The sequence below is a fragment of the Ranitomeya variabilis genome, chromosome 3 (genome assembly GCF_051348905.1).
Source record: "Ranitomeya variabilis isolate aRanVar5 chromosome 3, aRanVar5.hap1, whole genome shotgun sequence".
NCBI lineage: Eukaryota > Metazoa > Chordata > Amphibia > Anura > Dendrobatidae > Ranitomeya > Ranitomeya variabilis.
In genome coordinates this window covers 27,635,319-27,662,094 of record NC_135234.1, presented here as the reverse complement: position 1 = coordinate 27,662,094, position 26,776 = coordinate 27,635,319, and the positions used below count along the sequence as shown (strand labels likewise).

General features: G+C 42.7%; 1 protein-coding gene across 2 annotated transcripts in view; it reads left to right on the top strand.

Moving 5' to 3' along the window:
* The window catches only part of LOC143815043 (interferon-induced GTP-binding protein Mx1-like), a 58,001-nt gene extending 36,402 nt beyond the window's left edge, over positions 1-21,599 (top strand). For both annotated transcript variants that reach the window (XM_077293852.1, XM_077293853.1), the window contains 11 exons: positions 5,420-5,557; positions 5,678-5,832; positions 8,419-8,557; positions 10,343-10,541; positions 10,806-10,884; positions 11,514-11,636; positions 12,125-12,266; positions 16,996-17,154; positions 18,871-18,947; positions 19,832-20,044; positions 20,532-21,599. In XM_077293852.1, the coding sequence (XP_077149967.1) occupies positions 5,420-5,557; positions 5,678-5,832; positions 8,419-8,557; positions 10,343-10,541; positions 10,806-10,884; positions 11,514-11,636; positions 12,125-12,266; positions 16,996-17,154; positions 18,871-18,947; positions 19,832-20,044; positions 20,532-20,765 (1,658 nt within the window). In that variant the 3' untranslated portion in view covers positions 20,766-21,599. The remainder of the gene's footprint in view (positions 1-5,419; positions 5,558-5,677; positions 5,833-8,418; positions 8,558-10,342; positions 10,542-10,805; positions 10,885-11,513; positions 11,637-12,124; positions 12,267-16,995; positions 17,155-18,870; positions 18,948-19,831; positions 20,045-20,531) is intronic.
* The last annotated feature ends 5,177 nt before the right edge of the window (positions 21,600-26,776 follow it).

Here is a 26,776-nt window from a genome sequence, read left to right as displayed (position 1 = left end):
TAGCCCTAACGCTGGAGCTGAAACAAGGGCATCTTTTAATTGTTGGAACGAAATCTGACCTTCTTTTGTCAACAGGTAAGGTTCACTTTTTACACAGTCATACAGTGGTTGCATTAGTTGACTGGCATGTATAATCCATTGTCTACAATGAGACACTATTCCTAAAAATGCTCGTAGCTGTTTATGATTTCTAGGCTCATTCATCTGTCTTATTGCTTCAGTTCTTTGAGGTGTAAGATGCTTTTTACCTTGAGAAATGCAATGACCTAGAAAGACCACTTTGGTCTGACAAACTTGTAGCTTTTGTCTATTCACTTTACACCCTTCTTTTTCTAGAAAACATAGTAAACTCACAGTGGACCTTTCTGCGGCTTCTAGATCTGGGCAGCAAAGTAGTAGGTCATCCACATACTGCAAAATTACTACCTGTGGTTCGGGTTCAAACCTCTGGAGGACTGTTTGTAGGGCATTTGAATAAAGAGTAGGGGAGTGTATCATTCCCTGTGGAAGGCGTGTCCACGCCAACTGTTTGCCCTTAAATGTAAATGCAAACAAATGCCAACTATCTTGGTGTAAAGGAACCGAGAAAAATGCATTTGAAAGATCTATTACAGTAAATACTTGAGAACTGGCTGGTATCTGTGATAGTAACGTATGAGGATTGGGTACAACTGGGGTGATTGGATCTAGAACTTTGTTTATTTCTCTTAGATCATGTACCATACGATATTTGGGCATGGAACCATTATCAAGAGTTCTCTTTTTGACTGGATACAGAGGAGTGTTAGCAGGTGATTGTATCTCTACCAAAACTCCTTTCTCTCTATATCCCTCTATCTGTTTTGTAATCGCTAGTTCCTGCTGGGCACTCACAGGGTATTGTCTGAGCTGTGGGAGAACAGTTCCTGGTTGCACAGATAATTTTACAGGAGAGATATGCAATAATCCCACATCAGTGTCACCCTGTGCCCACAGTGTTTCTGGGATCATTGAGAGGTCTAGATCTGTGGTGTACTCTTTTTCTTCAGTATAATCCTCAAAAGCCTGAATTCTGACATATTGTTCTAATGTTTCTGCATCATCAGGGATAGTCAGCATAACTGTGCCATCTTCCCTAAAATTGATGTTAGCTTCTAATTTCTTTAGGACATCAGTTCCCAACAAACATGTTGGGGCACCTCTGGCATACAAAAATCTGGATGCAAAACATTTAGGTCCTAATGAGACCTCTAGGGGCACAGTATATGGCAGTGTTCAAATTACCCCATCATAACCCTCAGCAAAAGTTGTTTGTTGTGAAATATCTTCCGGGTTCGGAAGAAAATCTTGATTCAAAATTGAGGAAGTTGCACCTGTATCTATCAGAAATGGAATCTCTCTCCCCCCTACATTCACCTGTATCATAGGTCTTCTAGCTGGTAGGGAGGTTTGTAACACATTGAGTCAATCTGAATCTGGTATGGGACCATCCACTATGGATGTCTGTTGGGTGTCTGAGGGTTTATTCTTTGGTACAATTTTTCCTGATTTTATGTCTGCCTGCTTCTTTCTACATTCTCTCTGAAAATGTCCTGGCTTCTTGCAGTAATGACAAGGAAAATTGTGTCTTGCTCTCCCTCCTGTATTTGCTTGAGCTATTCTAACAGGTTTGCGATTTTCTCTCATATCCATCGCTATTCCCAAGCATCTTTGCTTTACAACGTTTGGTTGATCTAATGTTCTCCAATCTGGAGTAGCAGCTTAGAATTTTCCCTTTAGTACAGGCTCTAATCCTTCTATTAGTTGTTTAGTGAAGAGGCGTATGACACCTGGATCTGCCATATCTAATCCCTCATCTCTAAAGCTGTTTTCTAAATCTCGAGCATAGTCATCTACTGATTGTCCGGTTTTCTGCATTACAATGCCTGTTGACCCTCTTTCTCTTTGTTTTCTTTGCATAAAAAGATTTAGTGCTGTCACAAAATTTTCTCCTGACGCTATTGTGTAAGGGGCACGGATGTTATCCCCTTGGGGTCTTTGGTCATGTATTGCAGCTGTTAATTCATGGAATAGTCCTGATGACATTTTCAGCCTGCATAATTCTACCCCATCTGTCCATGATCCATTATGCATTTGTATTATTTGTGCAATATATGCAGCAAACCTGACAGGAAATTGAGATGGATCTGGGGCATTCATTAATAGAGACATTCCCTCAGCGGGTGACCATGGAAAATACTGTTGTGATTCAACGTTCCTGGTAACTCTAGGACCAGCTGGATTTGCAGGGTCAGTTTCCCTAACTCCTTTTGTCACTATTCTCACAGGTGCTAAGAGTTGGTGCTCCCTGGGTGCTCCACATGTCAAACAATTAATTCTCCAATCAGGATTTTGCTGACCACAATTCTGACATGTCCATCCTTCTACCCCATTAAGTCTAGGATACAAGGCTGGAACTGGATTTCCTTTTTCTGCTCCCCCTGATGGTACAAATGGTTGGACATTCGGATCTAGGTAAGGTGGCGGGATTATGTCACAACATTTTCCCTTCCCCATGGTCCATTTGGAAGTGTCTGGATCGTACTTCCAATTCTCCTCTTTAGCTGTTTTTGAGACCTTTATCATACAGTGTATGATTTCTTCCCACCCATTGTCTTTGATAATTCCACCTCGTTCTTTACTCAGTCTTTCCCATTCTGTACTGAACATAAGTGCTTCTGAAATTCCCAATTTTTCTCTTACCCTTCTAATCTGCCTTCTGACTGTCTTTCCACATCTTTCCTGTATGATATCTGCTGCTTCCACTTGTCCTAAGACGGTTTTTGTCTGTTTATTTCCCATTTTTCTTTTCAATATTAGCTATTCCTACCCCAGGTGACGTTTGGACAATCACTTACTCTGTGGTGATGTCTCGTTGCCTTCTCTCCTAGGGAGCTAAAATATTGAAAGGCTTGTCTGCTCCGTTCTTCCTAACATGTAGAACGTACTTAAGTGCTATTATGCACGCAAACAGACCCAGCAACACCATACAGATCACAAAACTCTCAGTCTCTGTTATCATACTTGTCCCAGGCTCATGGACTCGCGTCCTGGGCTCATTCTATCAAACCTTATCCAGAAATGAAGGGGTTAAGCACTTAGAAAAAGTCAAGCATGGGCGGAGGTCTCCCCAAAAGGACGCAACCACATGACCCAGTTAGGCTGACTTTTGTGTATAAGGCTTTTATCCCAACTATTTCGGCTTATTTTCTACGTACTTTTATTCTTCTTTCACCACATGCCACAACCTTCACACTGTTCACACACTGCCAGGGACAAGACTCATAAATCTATACAATATGGTAACCCGAGTTTTATAGGTATCTACTCACTACTAGACTAACCCAGCGTGACACGGCTCGTAGAGATCTTTCGGATAATACAGGGCAGATAAAAGAGAACTAATAATGTCTCTTACCTGGCCAGGTTTTTCAGTTCATTTGCCGTCCATTATCCCAGATCTCCGTTGTCCGTATCCGCAGGTGAATCTCGAGCAAATACTCTCGCCTCGGGTCCCTGTTCGGGCGCCAAGAAATGTTGAGTCCTTCTCCGTCCCTGGCTTCCTGGATGTAGGGATCCAAGTAAATGACACGCAGCACAAAGGTTGTGTGTTCATAAACAGGGGCAGCCCTGAAACACGCCTGCCTCACTGGGCGCTGCCCCTTCTTTATATAGTAAAAAGTTAGGCATTTACAGACATGCGCACAAGCGCTCATATTTCACAATCACTTACAAAGCAAATCTATATTAGTGAAAAGTTACAACATCTGGTATGTGGATGAAAGGCTACAATATCAAGGAGAAATGCGCGCGTGATTACTTCCATAAAAGGAAATGTCAAGTTTGCTCAAGTTTCCTGTTGTAAACCAGATTTCTCAGGAGGAAGACAAGATGGATTCTTTGGTTTAGTCTGATCTCCACACCAGCTTCCAGGTGGCCTAGGGCAGTGGTGCGATAAACCAGCTTTCCTGTTGGTTTTGCTTAGCGGAGGATAGCACCAGCTTCACTGCTGATCTAGGGTACAGGTGGGATTAATGCCACCTTACTGGGGATCTAGGTTAGTGAAGGAGTAACAGAACTTCCCAACTGGTTTAGGGTAGTAGAGGGGTAACGCCAGCTTTTCCGTTGGTCTAGCGCAATGGTCCCCAACAACTTGAGAGACTCACTCAGCTTTAAGTGAAGGTCATGAGCCACATCCAGATCCCACCCCCCTCACAGTAATGGTAAACAAAGCCCTCATTACAGATATAATGATAACCAAAGCTTTTCCACAGAGCTCAGCCTAAGGCTACTTTCACACTAGCGTCGTATGACGAACGACGAATTGCGTCATTGCGACGTACCGATGCAAGCAGTGAAAGTGCCGCACAACGGGGGCAGCGGATGCTGTTTTTCGACGCATCCGCTGCCCCATTGTGAGGTGCGGGGAGGAGGGGGCGGAGTTCTGGCCGCGCATGCGCAGTTGGAAATGCTGCACACGATGCACCAAAAAACGTTACATGTAACGTTTTTTGGTGGCGACGGTCAGACGCAACACGACACGACACAACCATCGCACAACGTCAATGCATCGCAATGCGTCGCTAAAACAAGTCTATGGAGAAAAAACACATCCTGCAAGCACTTTTGCAGGATGCATTTTTTCTACAAAACGACGCATAGCGATGTGCAGTGCACGACACTAGTGTGAAAGTAGCCTAAAGCAGTATACCAAGATCCAGGGGTTCCCACAATGCCCCATTCTGTATTCTCCCATCAAGCACTCTTACAACACCTGCACATCCAGCTTTAAGCATCTCCTCTGGCAGGGAGCATCATCTTGTCTCAATGGTACCATATATAAATTAGCTCTAAACCCCTAAGAACAATATACAGTATTTGCATCCAGATCTGCTCTTCGGTGCAATTCTACTCACTTCACCATTTTGAGATGTGGTCTTCATACTGGTTTGCTAGACCTGAACCTAATGCACCAAGCAGACAACCTCAAGCCACAATTCATGGGACAGCGAGCCACATGTGGCTCCAAATCTACAGGTTGGGGACCCCTGGTCTAGGGTTTAGGAAAGTTTAATCCCAGCTTTCTGGTGGTGTAGAATATTAGAGGGGTAACATTAACCTTACTGGGGCATCTAGTGTAGCTTCCTGGTGGTTTAGGGTAGTGAAGTAGTAATACTAAATTCCCTTCTGTTTTGGATTAGAACATGGGTAACACCAGTGTTCCTGGTGGTCTAAGGTATAGAAGGGATTAATGACAGGTTCACGGTGGTCAAGGGTAGAGGGACAACACTAGGTTCCCTTTGGACTAGGAAATGAAACAGGAGGAGAAACCTCCACATCTTACAAAACAATGGCACGAATTATATTGCTATACCCTATTCATTTATTTTTTCCTCTACAGGTATTGTCACACGTTGTCCGCTCGAGCTTAAGCTGAAAAAATCTGCCACCAACTCCCCGTGGTTTGGAAGAATTATTTATAGAAATACAAAAACAACGATTCACGGACCCTCTGCTGTGGAGGCTGAAGTTCGTAGAGGTAAAGGAAAAAATAATGGTTTGGAGATTTTAGAAACTAAATTTTGGAAGAACTCGGATAGAGAACTGTTACCTTCCTGACACTTGTCTTTCCTACCTACTTACTTATTTTTCTTCCCAGCACAAGACATTGTAGCCGGCACAGGAAAGGGAATCAGCCAAGAGCTTATAACGCTGGAAATCATCTCTCCAAACGTCCCAGATCTGACTCTCATTGATCTCCCGGGGATCACAAGGATTGCTTTACCCAATCAACCCCAGGACATCGGAAGCCAGGTTTGTCAGAATTCGACTTGCACACGTCAAAAAGAAATGTGAAGTTTGGAAATTTCAGTTTTATAGTTTTGCTAAATTTTTCCAAAATGTTCGATTTACAACTAATCAATTTGCCGCAAATTTGAAATACTCCAAAGTCTACAATTTCCATAAGACGTGTGTAACACTCTGAGGTCTCCTAGTACTGTATCCATCCGTGTTTAAGATCTTTAACTCAAATACAGCATTATTAATGTCAAGGTGACCTTAACATATACAATACAGACCAAAAGTTTGGACACCCCTTCTCATTTAAAGATTTTTCTGTATTTTCATGACTATGAAAATTGTACATTCACACTGAAGGCATCAAAACTATGAATTAACACATGTGGAATTATATACTTAACAAAAAAGTGTGAAACAACTGAAATTATGTCTTATATTCTAGGTTCTTCAAAGTAGCCACCTTTTGCTTTGATGACTGCTTTGCACACTCTTGGCATTCTCTTGATAAGCTTCAAGAGGTAGTCACCGGGAATGGTCTTCCAACAATCTTGAAGGAGTTCCCAGAGATGCTTAGCACTTGATGGCCCTTTTGCCTTCACTCTGCGGTCCAGCTCACCCCAAACCATCTCGATTGGGTTCAGGTCTGGTAACTGTGGTGGCCAGGTCATCTGGTGTAGCACCCCATCACTCTCCTTGGTCAAATAGCCCTTACACAGCCTGGAGGTGTGTTTGGGGTCATTGTCCTGTTGAAAAATAAATGATGGTCCAACTAAACGCAAACCGGATGGAATAGCATGCCGCTGCAAGATGCTATGGTAGCCATGCTGGTTCAGTATGCCTTCAATTTTCAATAAATCCCCAACAGTGTCACCAGCAAAGCCCCCCCACACCATCACACCTCCTCCTCCATGCTTCACGGTGGGAACCAGGCATGTAGAGTCCATCCGTTCACCTTTTCTGTGTCGCACAAAGACACGGTGGTTGGAACCAAAGATCTCAAATTTGGACTCATCAGACCAAAGCACAGATTTCCACTGGTCTAATGTCCATTCCTTGTGTTCTTTAGCCCAAAAAAGTCTCTTCTGCTTGTTGCCTGTCCTTAGCAGTGGTTTCCTAGCAGCTATTTTACCATGAAGGCCTGCTGCACAAAGTCTCCTCTTAACAGTTGTTGTATAGATGTGTCTGCTGCTAGAACTCTGTGTGGCATTGACCTGGTCTCTAATCTGAGCTGCTTTTAACCTGCGATTTCTGAGGCTGGTGACTCGGATAAACTTATCCTCAGAAGCAGAGGTGACTCTTGGTCTTCCTTTCCTGGGGCGGTCCTCATGTGAGCCAGTTTCTTTGTAGCGCTTGATGGTTTTTGCCACTGCACTTGGGGACACTTTCAAAGTTTGCCCAATTTTTTGGACAGACTGACCTTAATTTCTTAAAGTAATGATGGCCACTCATTTCTCTTTACTTAGCTGCTTTTTTCTTGCCATAATACAAATTCTAACAGTCTATTCAGTAGGACTATCAGCCGTGTATCCACCAGACTTCTGCACAACACAACTGATGGTCCCAACCCCATTTATAACGCAAGAAAATCCACTTATTAAACCTGACAGGGCACACTTGTGAAGTGAAAACCATTCCCGGTGACTACCTCTTGAAGCTCATCAAGAGAATGCCAAGAGTGTGCAAAGTAGTCATCAAAGTAAAAGGTGGCTACTTTGAAGAACCTAGAATATAAGACATAATTTCAGTTGTTTCACACTTTTTTGCTAAGTATATAATTCCACATGTGTTAATTCATAGTTTTGATGCCTTCAGTGTGAATGTACAATTTTCATAGTCTTGAAAATACAGAAAAATCTTTAAATGAAAAGATGTGTCCAAACTTTTGGTCTGTACTGTATGTAAACAGATAGTAACGAACAGCTCATTCCTCACACACCAATCTTCTTCAATGATGTTTCACACAGTAACTGTACAGTCTCTTCAGTATTATATAGTTTTCTCTCCCTAACTCTATTGATAAGCTGTGAGCTGTGATGTTTTCTCATTATCTAGATTTACCACAACATGGCTGCTGAATTCCCTGCCTCTGCTTTTATGCAGGCTGTAATAGTCCATTTTGATTGGCTGTGCTATTCCATGTGATATGAAAGCAGTAGGGCATTATGGGAAAGCCGCATACCCAGTTGCACCTGACTATTATGTAAACCTTGTCGGGTTGATGCAATCAACTGGTGAATTAGGAATGTTTGTTTATGGAAATACAATGTTACATATTGTAGAAGAATTATATATGGGCCCCACTGCAGAGCTTCAAATCTCCTACACAAAGAGATGAAAGATACTTACCTATAGCCACCACTTCATTATGCAGCATATTGTAGAATCCCCCTAGTGGTGACTGCAGGCGGAAAAAGTTTTCACATCTCAATCAGTCACTATGGAGGGTGATATGAAACTCTGTACAAAAAAATAAATAAATCTCAGACTGCTATAAGAGTAAAATAAATAAATAAAGTGAAATTAATGTACTCATGTTAACGCTAATAACCCTTATAGTGTGTAGTAGTAAAATGTCTTCTTTTATACACATATCTACAGATTAAACAGATAATAAGAAACTACATAACCAAACAAGAGACCATTAATCTGGCCGTGGTTCCCTGTAATGTGGATATAGCGACAACAGAAGTTCTAGAAATGGCGCGAGAGGTGGATCCAACCGGAGAGCGAACTATAGGTAATATAAATAGTGATGGGTCCTTCCGTTACTTTCCTCCAACCATTAGAAGAATTCATCATGGATTCCGTAATTCTTCCAGTAAGATGATGGACATCATGGTGAAAATATGAAGAACGCTATGACGGACACCGGACAGGTTAATGTCCATCATGTGACAGATTCTCCACCATCATCAATTATGTTAACTAAAACCTTCCTGAGCTGAGATCTATGGCAGCAAATATTAGAAAAGTATATGCCTGACATAAGCCTAAACAAAGTCCATCCATTGGTCGTCTGTTGTCCATAAGCAACTATGCTAAGAAATGTATATTAAACTGGATAACTTTGCCAGATGCCATTTGTCACCGAAAGGTGAAGGGCCATCAACTCCTTTTTTTTCAGGCAGTCCGTAGTCCACCTTTTCTTGCATGCAGCCTCTCAGGGAATCAGGGAAGGGGAGGAAGGGGATGCAGCTGCAGCTTCTTACAGTATTCAGTAGAACACCATTGGGGTAGAGAGGAGGAGGAGCAGTGGAGTGAGATATCTTATTGGCTCAGAGCACTGAGATCACACCAAAATGTATCCGCCCCGTCATGCACAGAAAAAAAGAATTTTATTGCAACCAGAAGATCCAAAATCCTCATTAATCAGTATTTCTAAAACAACGCATAAGGTGAAAAAAAAAGAAACAGGTCACAAGGTTTAAATATTTTGCAACCCTGAAAAACAAGAATGAAATATATAAGGTCTGCAAGGACAGAGGACATAAAAACAGACATTGTAGTAATTATTTTTTTAGTCTATTTGCATTGGGGCTCCTTTTAATGGAAAACCGACATAACTTTGTGTCTCCATGGTCACAGACTACAAACAGACTTTGTGTAGTCAGATTCTGCAATCGTTTATTACTCCACTCCACCTGCCCATCTTCTTGATGACATGCAGGCAGTAGAAGAAGGGACAGATGGATGAAAGTATGCTTGCAACTATGGAAGTGAACCCTAATCATAGCGGGTTTAGGGGGAACCTCAGCAGATGACCATGCTGCGACCGAATAAAGGAATAAAGGGACAGAGAATAATATCAACACCATACAGTGACCATATGATTACAATTCATATGTATATATATTAGTCTCTCACAGCTGAGATCCTTCTGATTGGTGTCCACTTTTTCCATGTTTTCCATCTGATCCAGACCTTCATGAAGACCTCTCCTAACCGTGACTTGTCTTCAGAGCTTGCAATACAGACATATTTGACCTCTCATGTCCCCATCTCTTCCCAAGTGTCACCTACTACCCATCCTGGTGGAACCCCCAATTCTGTGCCTGTCGCCCTGACCCTAGAAATAAAAAAATATTTAAAAGTGATAGTTCTCATTGGTTGATAGTCCTTTTAATGGCTAACTGAAAAGTCTGGAATAATTGCTATCTATTACCATCTTTTCAGTTAGCCATTAGAAGGGCACTGGGCACTCTCAATTTTTGATATTTTTCTATCTATTGGCTAACCTAACTTTGGTTCCCCGGCCAAGATCAGGAGATGTAATGCTGTGACATTATTGCAGTGTCTGCGCCAGAATGATGATGTTTTGCGCGGTTTTACTGTCCTGGGGGGGCAGGCGTAAAGAACACGGCAGGTTATAAAATAGAGAATGGTGAAACCATCTCTTATCTTAATTTCCACAATATACAAGTGGGCAGAGGGCAGCCTCCACTCATATTCCCCCATTCCGGTTGTCACACCACTGAACACAATATATCAATAACTTTATATTTGTGCTGTAATTTTCCTACAGGAGTCCTGACTAAACCAGACCTGGTAGACGCAGGTGCTGAAAGTGAAGTTTTACGTGTAGTCCAAAACCGAGTATACAGCCTTAGAAAGGGCTACATGATGGTCAAGTGTCGGGGACAGAGGGAGATACAAGAAAATATCTCTCATGAAAGAGCCGTACAAAATGAGAAGAATTTTTTTGAAAACCATGAACACTTCAGGTAAAGATTATAAAGGTCTGGGCAGGAGACCCTACGTAGTTTAAGGAATGAGCCGATTCCAGATATGTTTTCGAGTTGGAGGCCACATGAGGTGGTTGGGACATGTGGTTTGAAAGACATGGCTGAATCCAAAGGTGATATCCTAACCTTCTGTCTCGGAACAAGATGGGGGTATATTTATATGTATATTGGCCCTCCGATGCTTGGATGGGTTGTTGTCTGCATCACATATAGTTTATGAAGGTACCATTGTTTTACTTGCAGCGTTCTTGTGAAGCGGGGACAGGCCACCATACCTAACCTGGCAGAAAGACTCACCAAAGAGCTGGTGTACCATATCTCCGTAAGTATGTAAAGTCGGTTAGTTATTCCCTACACGGACGTACTGTAGAGTCCTCTAATATAGATGTCATCAATCGAGGTCTTCATTATCAGGGAGCAGGGGTCTGACTTCTGGAACCACCACCGATCACCACCACATCGGAAGTGGCACAACTCTGGACATTGTGCTACTGAAAGTTCTCTCCCACTCTAGTGAATGAAAAACCCTAATTAATTTTGAACCAATGGAAGACAGAGCACCAGATTGTTCAGAAGGGTACATGATGATGCCTTAAGGGGGTTGTCTAATAAAAACAGCTCTTCTAACTACACACTGGTCTGGTGATCAGTTGATTTCTGCTGACAGCGTAATGTATGGATGAACTGACCTGGTTTGTGCCATATACAGTAGAATACCGCTCTTATATTGTAGCCCGTCTTTCATTAATTGAAGAGGAACAAGCGCTGAGTCCTCACCAAATAATGCCCTTATGTCCAAATAGTTTTGTAGTCGAATTCTGCTGAAAGCCACTGGAAACACGCGGCACACTCTTAGAGCAATGATTGATCATACATTTTTTGGGTGGATTATGTTCACATTTTTGGCTATTTTATGCTTTTTTACCATTCTTGTTCTCTTTTCTTTACTAGAAAACATTACCCAATATAGAACACCAGATCAGAAGTAAGCTCCGGGAGGCAGAGGAGCAGCTGAGACAAATCGGCAGAGGCATCCCCGACACAGACGAGGAGAAGTCTCATTTTCTTATATCAGTAAGTACATAATGGAGGGGAGGCCTGCTTTTTAAAACTTATTTTTCAGTACCTGATTCTGGATGGAAGGGGGGTCTGACATTCTGGACCCTCATTTGTAATATAGATCAGAACACAACTTCAATAGCGTGGTGTGTTACACTCCACGGTCAAGCATCACATAGTGAACTCATTGATTTCAGTTGACAAGGGGTAATGCTTAATTTTTCCCGTTGTGGCGCTGCGTAAAAATTAAATACTTACCATCAAATTCCTCTCTACAGATTACTTTGTATGTATCCCCTTTGGAATAAGCACCACTGCTCCATTCATTTTATACGGCATATAGCGGAGTATAGCGTTCCATCTCTGCAGTCCCATAGAGAATGAATAGAGCAGTAGTGCGCGGCAATCACTCCATTCTGATGGCTTTGAAAGTTATCACCTTTCCCGTGGATAGGTGATAACTTTTGAGGTAGCAACATGATTTTCTTTTCTTTTTTTGGCAGAAAATCAAAGATTTTGAGGAAGGAATTACGAAAGTAGTAAACGGAGATGAAGAAGGAAACACCGAAGACTTAAAACTTTTCAAAAACTTAAGAAAACTTTTCGACTCCTGGGAAACGACCATTAAGAATTCATGTGCAGTGTGTAAGTATGAAGCTGATCTCCAGCTCACAAGTAAAACAAGTAAAGTCTTTTTTTTTTTTTTATTTCCTGTTACTTACATAGAGCTGACAAATCGATTTGCAGTCCCACTCCATCGACCACGACAGTGGGAGTGGGAGTACCGTTTTTAACATGACGGCATCCATGATGCTTCTATTGATTGGCGGGGCGTGATGACAATGGCGTTGTGCCAGGCCAGTTAATCACGAGAAGAGATAGGATTCACTGAGCCACCACGCTGCCCACATTGGTATAGTAGAGTCGTTGGACAATTGTGAAAGTTGGGGAAATACTTGCAGACAATTTTGTGACCATCTGACTATGGTTGTAATTGGAGACTTGCATGGGATGGGTTGTGTTTCTTTATAATTAGGGTGTAGTGGACCTTAGTAGAAGGCAGATGTCAGTTTTTGTCAAGTACGAGAAAAATGAACCATTTAGTGTGGTCAGAGTGTGGTCGGTCAGAGTGTGGTCGGTCAGAGTGTGGTCGGTCAGAGTGTGGTGGGTCAGAGTGTGGTGGGTCAGAGTGTGGTGGGTCAGAGTGTGGTCTCACTTTTTCTTATACCTGAAAAAAAACAACAAAACGTTTCCCCTCCTTCTCCTTTCTGACCCATAGACCTGCATTGCCAGTTTAGATCTGACCCTCGGATCAAAAGCGGGCGTGTGTGACATCTACATTATATCAGTGCCAGCCCTTCCTGCCTCCGCTTCTGTCGCCAGGCAGCACCGTGCTTTCATTGCGGGTGACTTGGGGCATCAGTTCTAGTTTTGTGTTCGCTGAGATTTACAGTCCCATCTATAATGGGAGACGTAGAGTTAACTGCTGTGTGTTTTGGGTGAAGCTACAAGCTACAAAATACAATGGGGGAGATTTATTAAAGTGTCTAAAAGGAATAAATGGATGTGTTGCCCCTAGCAACCAATCACAGCGCAGCTTTCATTTCATTCATTTCATATTCTACTCTTGGAAAATGAAAGCTGCGATTCGATTGGTTGCTATGGGAAGCACAGACAGTCACTAACGAATAGAGATGAGAAAATCCATTTGTAATTAGCACGACATTCGTTATGAATTTCATGAAAAGGTCGGATTAGGTCAGAACTTGAGTTTTTCAGAATTCAATTAGCGCGAATCCAGCAGGAGAGCCTCCATTTTGTTGTCTTTTGAGGTTTGGGAAGGGGTTTATAAAAAATATAAAAAACAGACATCTGAGGGCTTGTTTTTTGCAGGACGAGTTGTACTTTTGAAAGACATCATTACTTTTACCACATAGTGTACTGGAAAATGGAAAAAAACCAAGTGCGGTGGAATTATGAAAAAAAACAAAAACAGAATTCTGGCATTGTTTTTTGGGGATTGTTTTTATGGCGTACATTACTCGGTAAAAATGACCCGGCAGTATGATTCTCTTCATTAGTACGATTAAAGTAAAATAAAAATTGCGCAGATTTTTTCATTATTTTATTGGTAAAAAAGAAACTCAGAATTTTGAAAAAAAATTTTTTGATTGTGTCGCCATTTTCCGAGCCCCGTAACGTTTACATTAGCATTTTCTGTGGTGCTGAAGCCCTAGAACCTGCGGTGTTTACAGTTAGGGTTAATTATTTTTATATTTTGATAGATCAGACTGTTATAGACGCGGAGATATCACATACATGTCTTTTTTATTTTCTTTAATTTTAGTGGGGGAAAAGAAAGGTGACTTAAACTTTTTTTTTTTTTGCAAAACTTTTTTTTACTTTATTTATTAATCCCCTTAGGGGACTTGGACTGTCCGTTGTCTTCCCCCTTGAATACAGTAATATCACAGTATTGCTGCATATAGTAAAAATTACCGTCTCCTTTGAAGCCCAGCACCCGGGCTGCGTTTCAAGGGAGCACCGTAATGACAAGCGCGGATGTCTTCAACGGACTCCTTGCTGTCAAAGCAACCCTTCGGTGACCCGCGATCACATTATGGGCACCCCCCAATGCCGGTGTGCTGTTAATGCCATTGCCAGAGATTGATAGCAGCATTTAATTGGTCAACACTCCACGCCACTCTTGGCCATTGGGGCAGATCCTGTGTAACACACAGATAGTGATGAGCGAGCATTCTCGCCACTCGAGTGACTTTGGAGTGCTCGGGTACACCTAAAGAAACCCGGGTACTCGAGCTCCATGCTCAAGTCCCGGGGATTGCCGGTCATACACGCTAATGCCGTAGCCAACATGGCAACGGCATTAGCGTGTTTGTCAAGCAATACCCGCATGTTTATTGGCTGTCTAACTGCCATGAAACATGCGGGGCGGGGACTTGAGTATTGCGGTCGAGCCCCCCGCGATACTCCCTGTATACCTAAGCACCCCACAGTCACTCGAATAGTGAGCATGCTCACTCATCACTGCACACATTACCTGCCAAGTATAGGGCACGCTCACACCGCTACGCCCCCTCCAAACACTAGCTACCGCCTTGTCTACAGGTATAGCGGATGTTGGTAAAGGGTTAAACGCAGGGCTATCCCTAGATTGCCAACACTACCCTTTTCTGCACAGAACCCCAAAACAGATGTCTGTATATGGGTGCATTTTCTTTTCGGAGTAGATATTGGTTTGGCTACTATCGTTAGTCATGTGGCAATTAGATATTAAAGGGAACCTATCACCTGAATTTGGCGGGACCAGTTTTGGGTCATATGGGCGGGGTTTCCGGGTGTTTGATTCACCCTTTCCTTACCCGCTGGCTGCATGCTGGCTGCAATATTGGATTGAAGTTCATTCTCTGTCCTCCATAGTACACGCCAGCGCAAGGCAATATTACCTTGCGCTGGCGTGTACTCCGGAGGACAGAGAATGAACTTCAATCCAATATTGCAGCCAGCATGCAGCCAGCGGGTAAGGAAAGGGTGAATCAAACACCCGAAAACACGCCCATATGACCCAAAACTGGTCCCGCCAAATTCAGGTGATAGGTTCCCTTTAACTCATAGACTATGTGACATTAGAGAGATAGTTTAGTTTCTTCTGGAGGTAAGATAATTTGCATACCTTTTTTCCCAGGGTGCATCGCCTGGCCCTCGTAGGACGTTTTCATGTCATATAGATCTCTGAGTAACAGTGTCCTGCAAAAGCTGCATTAAGTAAAGAACGCTCTGCAGAACTGTCCTAGTTAGATTATTCTAAACTAATATATAAAATACAGATCCTGACTTAGACCTGGCAAATATAGATATGTAAGTAGTGACCACATGCTGTTAATAACACATACTCATTCAGTATGTTATATAACATAAAATGACTTTTATTAGGGAACGTGGTAGGCCGCTCTGAACAAATGTGTTTTGAGGGAGCGCCTAAAACTATGCAAATTGTGGATGGTCCTAATTTCTTGGGGTAGAGCATTCCAGAGGATTGTCGCAGCGCGGGAGAAGTCTTGGAGTCGTGAGTGGGAGGTACGGATTAATGCCGAGGTTAGTCGAAAGTCGTGTACAGAGCGCAGCGATCGGCTAGGCCAATAGACAGAAATTAGGGAGGAGATGTAAGGGGGTGCCGCACTGTGAAGAGCTTTGTGGGTGAGAACAAGTACTTTGAATTGTATCCTGTAATGAATGGGCAGCCAGTGTAATGACTGGCGAAGAGTGGACGTGTCCAAGTGCCGATTAGCCAGGTGGACAACCCTGGCTGCTGCATTAAGGATAGACTGGAGAGGGGAAAGTCGAGTGAGGGGGAGGCCAATTAATAGAGCATTGCAGTAGTCCAGGCGGGAGTGGATCAGGGCGACAGTGAGGGTTTTTGTTGTTTCCATGGTGAGAAAAGGGTGGATTCTAGAGATGTTCTTTACGTGTAAGCGGCAAGAGCGAGCAAGAGATTGTATATGGGAGGTGAAGGAGAGATCGGAGTCAAACATGACACCCAGACAGCGCTCCTGCTGCCGGGGTGTTATTATGGTGCCACCCACGGAGAGGGAAATGTCAGATTTAGGGAGGTTAGTAGAAGGCGGGAGCAGAAGAAGTTCAGTTTTGGAGAGGTTGAGTTTCAGGTAGAGAGCTGACATTATGTCAGAGACTGCGGACAGACAGTCAGTGGCGTTCTGTAGTACAGCGGGGGTAAGGTCAGGGGATGATGTGTATAGTTGTGTGTCATCAGCATAAAGATGGTACTGCAAGCCAAATCAGCTGATGCTCTGTCCAATTGGGTCCGTGTAGAGGGAGAAGAGAAGGGGGTCAAGAACTGAGCCCTGGGGTACCCCGACAGTGAGAGGAAGAGGAGATGAAGTGGAGCCAACAAACGATACACTGAAAGAGCGGTCAGAAAGATAGGAAGAAATCCAGGAGAGAGCAGTGTCCTTAATGCCTAGTGACTGGAGCCTAGAGAGTAGGGGATGGTGGTCAACAGTCTGCAGAAAGATCGAGGAGAATGAGCAGAGAGTGGTCATCATTATATTTTGCTGTCAGAAGGTCTTTGGTCACCTTGATGAGTGAAGTTTCTGTCAAATGTAGGGGGCGGAAGCCGGACTGTGAAGGGTCTAGGAGGGAATGAGTGGAGAGGTAATGGGTAAGGCGGGAGTAGATCAGGTGCTCCAAGAGTTTAGAGATAAAGGGGAGATTGGAGACTGGTCTGTAGTTGTTTGTGCAGGTTTGGTCGAGAGCTGGTTTCTTTAAGAATGGAGAATGGAATAAATACAGTATACCTATTGCTTCAGTGTAACACGGAGTCTTCACATTGCAGTTGTCAGTGAGATGAGACAAGAAAGGGACGTGTACGAGAATCAGTATCGAGGCCGCGAGCTCATCGGATTCATCAACTACAATAAATTTGAGAACATTATGAGGAAACATATAGTGATGTTTGAGGTTCCGGCTCTAACTCTGCTGCACAACGTCACTGGTAAGATGATTCTGTCATGGAAATTACACCTGAGAATATTACACTTATGAACTAAGGAAGGAACTTGGCAAAAGTTCTGGATGGAAAATGTCCTCCTATCGTTTTGTGTATATAGCTCCTTTGCACACCTAAGAGTAATAGTAATGAGGATGCCGCTAACATGTGGACAGTGATTATTCTTCTGTTGGTGGTCTCCAGTAGCATTAATCGAAATCTCCAACACGGCCCCCAACAATAACGGGTCCTCAATATTATTAGTACTGTCACATAGGCCAAAGGATACTTTTTGGACCCCTAAGCTCCATGTCCCAGGAACGACTGCAACCCCAAGGCTCCATCCTCCAATTCTGAACTGTCAACTTCTTACAGGGTTTTCCAGACTATATTTTCAACAAAGAAAAAAAAATTCCACAATGTAAAAATGCTTAAAGAGTAACTGTTGTTTTAATTTTTATTTAATAAATCAATAGAACTCATTAAAATAAGAAACACTGTAATAGATCTTATCAGGAAAATCCACTTATTTCTCCCCCTGGACTGATATTTCAGTTCACATGTGAAATCTGTAAATTCTGTATTCAGTAAAGAAAGATTTTCACATTACTGAGATAGGAGATGACAGTTGGTGCTTTTAAATTCTATGGAGAGGGAGGAGCTAGAGGCGGACACAGACATTCTATGGAGAGGGAGGAGCTAGTGGCAGACAGACATTCTAACATTCTATGGAGAGGGAGGAGCTAGTGGCAGACACAGGCATTCTATGGAGAGGGAGAAGCTAGTGGCAGACACAGGTATTCTATGGGGAGGGAGGAGCTAGTGGCAGACAGGCATTCTGTGGAGAGGGAGGAGCTAGAGGCGGACACAGGCATTCTATGGAGAGGGAGGAGCTAGAGGCGGACACAGGCATACTATGGAGAGGGAGGAGCTAGAGGCAGACAGAGACATACTATGGAGAGGGAGGAGCTAGAAGCAGACACAGACATTCTAGGGAGAGGGAGGAGCTAGAGGCGGACACAGGCATTGTAGGGAGAGGGAGGAGCTAGAGGCGGACACAGGCATTGTAGGGAGAGGGAGGAGCTAGAGGCATTCTGGTAAAACAATAGCTGCAGTTCTCCATAGATCTTTATGAGCACCAACTGCCATTTCCTATCCCAGTAATAAGAAAATTCACTGAAGACAGATTTTACCTGTAAAATTAGAATTTTGATAATGAAAGATTGGTCCAGAAGGAGAAAGATGCAGATTTCTGTAATAGGATATACTGTATTACAAAGTTTCTTATTTTCATGCGTATTATTGACTTATTATAAAAAATTGAAAAGACAGTTAATCTTTAAATAAGGCACCACAATACCTTATTTTTTTCATATTTTGACGCTTCCTTCAGGCTAAAAGGGTGGTATGTCCGAAAGGTAATACTTTTTTTTTCTATCTTTTTTTTACATGAACAAGGATGGGAAAAAATTTGAATGAATAGTAGAATACCTTTTTAATTAAACATGTCACTTTGCGTCAGTGTTCAGCTTTGAACAAAAGCCAAAAACACTGTTTTGCAACATATCTATGATTTCTGCATTGGCTACAAAGTAAAAAAAAAGAAATCTGGCTAAGCAAATTTAACGCTTTAGCATTCGGATGGAAAGTAAAAAAAATGTTTCTGATTTGAAAATGGAGTGCACAGTTTTCAAGTGATAAATATCCGTTTTATTGTTCTAGAACTCATCCAGAAATGTTTTAAAGACGTAGCTTCTACACGTTTTGCTCAGTTCGAGAATCTCTCCTACGCTGCCACGGTAAGGTCTATAGAAATTGTATTGTCTACCTTAAAAAATATATAGCTCGTATTTTTGCATCAAATTTTACTGACTTCTGAGATAAAGAGGTTTTCTGGGCTGAATGTAAATTTTTTGCAATCATTTTATGTGACTACAAAATGCTGAATCCTAATAGTGTGCAATATGCACATTGTCATGTTTGTCATGTGACTTCCTTTCCTGCGGTCATGTGACGACAAGCAACGTTTCCTGTTTCACTCAACGTTCTGGGATGAGTGGATGACCAGGTATTCCCAGATCCTTTAGCTGTTCCTCGTAGGACATACTTTGCAGTCCGCTTACCATCCTGGTCGCTCTTTTCTGAGCTTGCTCCAGTTTTTCAATGTCTGTTTTAAAATGTCGTGCCCAGAACTGGACACAGTATTCCAGAAGAGGCCTGACCAAGGAGGAGTAGAGGGGATAATATTTCACATGATCTAGATTCTATGCTTCTCTTAATACATCCTAGAACTGTGTTTGCCTTTCTTGCTGCTGCATCACACTGTTGACTCATGTGCAGTCTGTGATCTATTAGTATACTCAAGTCTTTTTCTCACATGCTGTTGCTTAGTTCTATTCCTCCCATTCTGTAGATGTAATTTTCATTTTTCCTGCCCAGATGTAGAACCTTGCATTTCTCCCTGTTAAATACCATTCTATTAATCCAATTGGATGTATAACAATTTATTACCACTCTTTGAGTACGTTCACTGAGCCATTTATGAATCCACCTAACCGCAGCCTTGTCAATCTCATACTTGGCCATTTTTTCAATAAGGATAGTATGAGATATGCTCAAATTCTTCATCTCTCATTTCCACTTATCTTTCATATTTGCATTCTCTTTTCTTCCGTGTTCCAAGGATAAAATTGAAGATATTTCTCACAAGCAGAAAAAAGACGCTGAGGCGACAATCGCGTTACAATTCAAAATGGAGAAAATCATTCATTGTCAGGACACTCTGTACTGTGAGGCGTTGTCAGCTATAAAATCTACAGAGAGAAATCATGCTCTACATGACCAGAGGCAGCTGTCAATGAACGAACTGTCCAGTCATCTGGAAGCTTATTTTCAGGTGAGTCACTAATTTACGGGATTGTAGAGCACAAAATATCTACAAATATCAGTACAGACGAAGAACTCACAGGTCATCTCTTAGAAATGTTAAAAGAGGGAAAATCTATTTTTCTTTTGTGGAGCTGCCATGGGGTTTTCGCCTTCCTCTGGATCCTCATATTCAGTGGATCTACTATGGGTTGGATCCACTCTATAGGATCTGGATCCAAATGTTAGATTATAGGTTGAACTTGATTAATTTAACTCTACCTTCAACCTTAAAAACTCTAAAAACTAAAAAAACTATGAAAGAAGAGACAGCACGGAACCAAGGAAGGTTCAGAGTGGTGAGATGGGACAGGTAAGGCCCGTGTGAGTATAATTTTTCTTTTAACTCTTCGGCCCTCAATAACCAAGCTGTCATTTTGCTGACTTCATCCAAAACAAAATCAAAGAACGAGTGCAAATTTTTTTTTTTTAATTTTTGCTCTTTCTTCCTCTTTCAGAACACCACCACTCGTTTGGCTAATCAGGTCCCTCTGATTATTCAGCATTACATCCTATACGAATTCAGGGAGAAATTACAATATGAAATGATCCGTCTGCTGGAAGAACGAAACAAGACCGACCTCCTGGAAGAACGGGACGGTCTGTCCGGAGACAGACAGAGGCTCAAGGATCAGATTCAACGGCTCAACATGGCTCGGGAGCGTTTACAAAGATTTTCAAGTAGTAATTAAAAAACATATTTTTTTAGAACTTGTTTCTGAGCACTATTTTATGTGAAGATTTTATCATAATTATGTGAGTTAAAAGGGGAAATCCGTCCTGATTTTTTAACAAGAAAAACTGTCCCGGAGTGGTCTGAAAATAAGAAAAAATAACTATTTTTATCACTTATCACTTAATATCACTTATTGATCCATGGCTTCATTGTGATGCTCCAGTCAAGCACCAATTTCAGTCCATTCTTCCTTTAAAAGAAGGGTGGTCAACCCGTCCAACTTTTCGAAGAATGATTGCTCGAAAAGCTTATGAGGCCGTTGTGCTCTTAACCTGTCCCTTTCCATGCGGGTACTTTATCATCCCCTTAATACAAGTTTTTTGCAGAAGCCCTATTTATTAATAAACATTTTACAGCTTTTTTCAGTTTTGCACTAGCTTGATTTAATGCTTACCCCCCAAAATTAGTCTAAATTATAGCTTCATTTCATTTTAACTTACATGGACAACCCAAATATGTAACAAATTTATTAAGAGCTGTGCATTAAATTTGTCATCTGTCACTCCAATGTTTGTTTTTTACTGACGTATATTCTCCTGATTTTCTTACTTCTTTTTCTTAAACATTGCTATATCACGTTATCCAGTAAACTGAATTAAGGAAAGGTCATTGCTTCCCCGATGATTTCAAGAATTCTTCTGACTGAATACAGAATTACTTACAATATGCAAATTGTTGCAAAAATTGCTAATATATCATTCACAGAAAACATATGCACGCTATTATACTACTGAAATATTGTTGTATATTACCAAGGTTGTAACTCATTAAACACTACACCTCCACTCCGATTTTTGTATTTGTTTATTTGCTTCCTAAATGCAAAAGTTAAAAAAACTTTCTAAACAGTCTTCATAACACAATGTTCTACTACTTTGCTGCTGAAGAGTGTGTAAGTTCTTTATCTAGCCGAGTGATCTGCAAGAATGTTACAAATTCACCAGAATTGCTGCTGTTCTTTTCTCAGTGTCAGAAGTAAGGGTACCTTTACACAGTGCAATTTTGATCGCTACAACGGCACTATTTGTGACGTTCCAGCGATGCATTTACGATATCGTTGTGTCTGACACGCTACTGCGATCCGGATCCCCGCTGAGAATCGTACGTCGTAGCAGATCGTTTGAAACTTTCTTTCGTCGTCTAGTGTCCCGCTGTGGCGGCATGATTGCATCGTGTGACACAGGTTGTATACGATGTGCGCACAGTAACCAACGGCTTCTACATCGCAAATACGTCATGAAATTATCGCTCCAGCGCCGTGTATTGCAACGTGTGACCGCAGTCTACGACGCTGGAGCGATAATCATACGACGCTGCAACGTCACGAATCGTGCCGTCGTAGCGATCAAAATTGCACTGTGTAAAGGTACCCTAACAGTAGGGAGATGAAGGGGAGAAAGTATGTACAGTCGCAGGGAGGGCAGAGAAAAAGGTTGGTGAAAAGCACATAAAGAGGACATAAGTGCATGATAGAGGTTGTGCTGATATATGAGCTAATGAAGATGGCAGCCCCCTGGATATATAGAAAGCTTACATCCAGCCTACAGCTCTGGCAAAAATTAAGAGACCACTGCAAAATGTTCAGTTTCTCTGATTTTTCTCTTTATAAGTATGTTTTTGAGTAAAATGTACATTCTTGTTTTATTCTATAAACTACTGACAACATGTCTCCGAAATTCAAAGTTAAAAATGTTGTATTTATTTGCAGCAAATGAGAAATCGTCAAAATAATAAAAAAGAAACAGTGCTTTCAGACCTCAAATAATGCAAAGATAGCATACAAGTTCTTATTCATTCAGAAACAACAATACTAATGTTTTACCTCAGGAAGAGTTCAGAAATCAATATTTTGTGGAATAACCATGATTGTTAATCACAGCTTTCATGTGTCTTGGCATGCTTTCCACCAGTCTTTCACATTGCTTTTGGGTGACCTTATGCCACTCCTGGATTCAAAAATGTACCGGTAAGCAGTTCTTCTTTGTTTGATGGCTTGTGACTATCCATCTTCCTCTTGACTACATTCCAGAGGTTTTCAATGGGGTTCAGGTCTGGAGATTGGGCTGCCCATGACAGGGATTTGATGAGGTGCTCCTTCATCCACACCTTGATTGACCTAGCTGTGTGGCATGGCGCATTGTCCTGCTGGAAAAAACAGTCCTCAGAGTTGGGGAACATTGCCTGAGCTGAAGGAATCAACTGTTTTTCCAGGATAACCTTGTATGCGGCTTGATTCATAAGTCCTTCGCAAAGATTAACCTGCCCAATTCCAGCCTTGCTGAAGCCTCCCCAGATCATCACCGATCCTCCACCAAATTTCACAGTGGGTGCAAGACACTGTGGCTTGTTCGCCTCTCCAGGTCTCTGTCTAACCATTAGACGACCAGGTGTTCGGCAAAGCTGAAAATTAGACTCGTCAGAGATGATTACCTTACTCCAGTCCTTTTTGGTCATGGTCCAATCCTTATGGTCTTTGGCAAACTTCAGCCTGACTCTCTTTTGCTTCTCATTGATGGAAGGCTTTTTTCTGGCTTTACATGACTTGAGTCCTGCCTCTAGGAGCCTGTTACGAACTGTTTTTGCCGTGCACTTCACCCCAGCTGCCATTTGCCATTTATTTTGTAGGTCACTTGATGTCATCCTGCGGTTGCTGAGTGACATTAGAATAAGATGACGGTCATCCCGGTCAGTGGAGAGTCACATTCGACCTCTGCCGGTCTGTAACTTTGTTGTCCCCAATGTCTGCTTGCTTCACCTTGTTGTAATGGACTGCAGTCTTAGAAAGTTTAAGGATGGAGGCAACATGACGCTCACTGTGTCCCTCTGCTAGTAAAGCCAGAATTGAGCCCTTCTTTTCCTCACTCAAGACTTTTCTTTTTAACTCCTTTGGAATGGCTCAAAGTTATTTTTTCATTCCTATTACTTTTGGGATATTACTAGCACTTGCTTTGCCATCCAGCTTGTCCTATTGGAAGAAGATTGTGAACACCACAGCAGGGTTTTTTATACTTTCCTTCGTTAAATAAGATTTGGTTCAGGTGATCACCTAATCAGAAGCACATTAAGTAGAATGTGGTGTACTCTGGTGGGAATTCAACTCACACTGGAATGGAATGGCTGTCAGACATGTAGAGATGGTGATTTTTATACAACTGTGTAGTAGTCTCTTAATTTTTGCCAGAGCTGTTTATTACTGGGAACGATACTCCAAGAGAGAAATCTGAACTTCTGTCATGTTTATTTTATTTTTTTTTCTCCTCCATGGGCCCATGAATACAAGGTTGTACAGTATTGTACGCTTTTTCAACTAAGGCTACTTTCACACTAGCGTCATGCACTGCACGTCGCTATGCGTCATTTTGCAGAAAAAACGCATCCTGCGAAAGTGCTTGCAGGATGCGCTTTTTCTCCATAGACTTGCATTAGCAACGCAGTGCGACTCATTGCCACACGTCGCAACCGTCGTGCGACGGTTGCGTCGTATTGTGTCGGACCGCCGCCACCAAAAAACGTTACATGTAACTTTTTTTGTGCGTTGTGTGCAGCAATTCTGACCGCGCATGCGCGGTCGGAACTCCGCCCCCGCCTCCCAGCACCTCACAATGGGGCAGCGGATGCGTGGAAAAACAGCATCCGCTGCCCCTGTTGTGCGGCGCTTCCACAGCTAGCGTCGGTGCGCTGCAACGTCGCATAGCGACGTGCAGTGCATAACGCTAGTGTGAAAGTAGCCTAAAGGGAACCACTAAAATATCTAAAAATTGTCCCCCTACAAATGTATCAGCCACCTAGATCTGCGGGTAAATGTTCCCTTTAAGCACAAATTTAAAGCTGAAGAACTTAACCTGATCTAACCTTACTTTTTCACAGCTTTATTTTGTTACATTGTATCAGTGTACTTTAGGTGAGGCTCACATTGTGTTAGGGCATTCCGTTTAATGGATCCGTTAAACGGATGCGATAACGATGTGTCCCAAATTGCCTTATTTTTTCCGATCGCGCTAACGCATGGTTACATTGCGCCGGCATGCGTTAGCATTAGAGTGCCGAAACACTGTAGTGCGCGTTCGAGGGTGTGTCACATAATAAAGGACCATCGCTAACGCATGCCGATTTTGACATGCGTTAGGATGCATTACGCTAATTGTAGTCTATGGGCGTGTTAACGGATTTGTTACATAGCGTTAGTGCCGCTTAGAAACGGATCCGTTAAACTGAATGCCCTAACGCGATGTGAACCTAGCCTTAAAAGTTTTCAACGGACAGAAGACAGGACAGGGATAAATAAGATTACATTATATTACCAGGCTTGGCTGATTCCCTACGTGAATACTGTACATTGGAACAAATCCTTAGCAGTGTAAGTAAGAACAGATCAGTAAGTATCCCAGCCTTTTAAATGGTCACTGTCGTTTCATCAAACATTGCACAAATTGATAGTACAAGTACTGATCAGAAAAATCTGCTTCTTCCTCCACTGAAGAACAGTGGAGGAAGAACACTGAAGAGCGGAGAAGATGGAGGTCTGCAGAGACGGCTGTGGATGAGAAAACTCATCATGGGGTCTGGACAAGATGAAGAAAAGAAAGAGAACGGCTCCAGAGACGACGTCATCTATAAGGTACCTGGATGTAAATGTTATTTGTGATACTGAATAACTCTCATGTTTTTATTTATGTTAGGAGCAGTAAAGGGGATGTCCAGGTTTGTGATGAGTCTGCAGTCATTCTTTGTGACTGCAGACTTCTGAGTTCTCACAGTGCGCCCTGTACGCTGTCAGGATTCTCTCGTGTTGGTGATTTACATACATGCGGTCACATGCTGACTAGACATGTGTGACCTCCGTCAATGAAAATGAACTGAGCGAGGCCGGGCACGTCTAGTCGGAATGTGGTCAGAAGTATACAAATCACATGCTTGTGCTGACATGACCGTCCACCGGCCAGGGAGAATCCTAAAAGTGTGCAGTGCACTAGTGAGAATTCAGAAGCTGCGATGTCAGGATCCAGCTCTGCAGGTTCCAGTAGTCGTTACATGGACATGTAAGGAGGTTGATTTCCCTGCTCCTTGCCTGGAACCACTTAGTCAGACAGCTGGGTTGCTGGGGGGAAGACTTTCTGCCCTGGACAGAGGGGACCAGGGGATTGCTGGGAAAAGAGAGGTGTGGTCAGAAAAGAGCGGGAGAGCAGAGAGAAGGCAGCGCGCCAAAGAGAGGGCAGGCTGCAGCGCCGTGCTCCCCTAAAAGTAGTGCTCCCCGTGAGGGCACTGAGGCTGAGATACCCACCAGAGTGAAGGCTGGATGTGGGGGTGTAGATTTGGAAGCCTCCAGAATCAGAGACAGTGACTGTGCAGCCCTGGTGACCGCAGTGACAAGCAAAAAATCCCTGGTGACCGCAGTGACAAGCAAAGATTCCCTGAGTGTGATAAGTAACTACCCAGAGTGTGTGTGACAGCGTTAATACAGGGAGACTGTCAGCCTGGTGCATAGAGGCTCTTGCAACAGCGACAAGACTGTGCTATTTCCTGGTTTCACTTTCACTTTGCGAAGAACAGATTGCAGAGAGACTTAACCCCGGACTTTCCAGGAAACACAGAAGAGACTTCAGGATCTCAAGCCCTGCTGGTGACTGTATCCACATTGGGAAAAGGACCCTCCAGTCAGGACCTCCCTGGGCTGATAAGTTACAAGAACACTCGTTAACCCTTTGATTCCGCTTAACTGTTTACTGTTTTACTTGACTCTATTAACCCCGTTTACTCCCTGCGAGGAGAATTTTACCCCTGTTAATAAATCCCCTTCAACAGTTGGTCTGTCTGTTCCGTGGTGACATACGCAACCCTGCACCCTATTACACTTGGCGTAGTCGGCAGGATGTCACACGGTAGCGCGGAAGAGGCAGACCAAGCAGTTGAGGGAGGCCCCAGGTCTAGCATTTCCCTGGGAGCCATGTTAGCTAACCTGCCAAAATT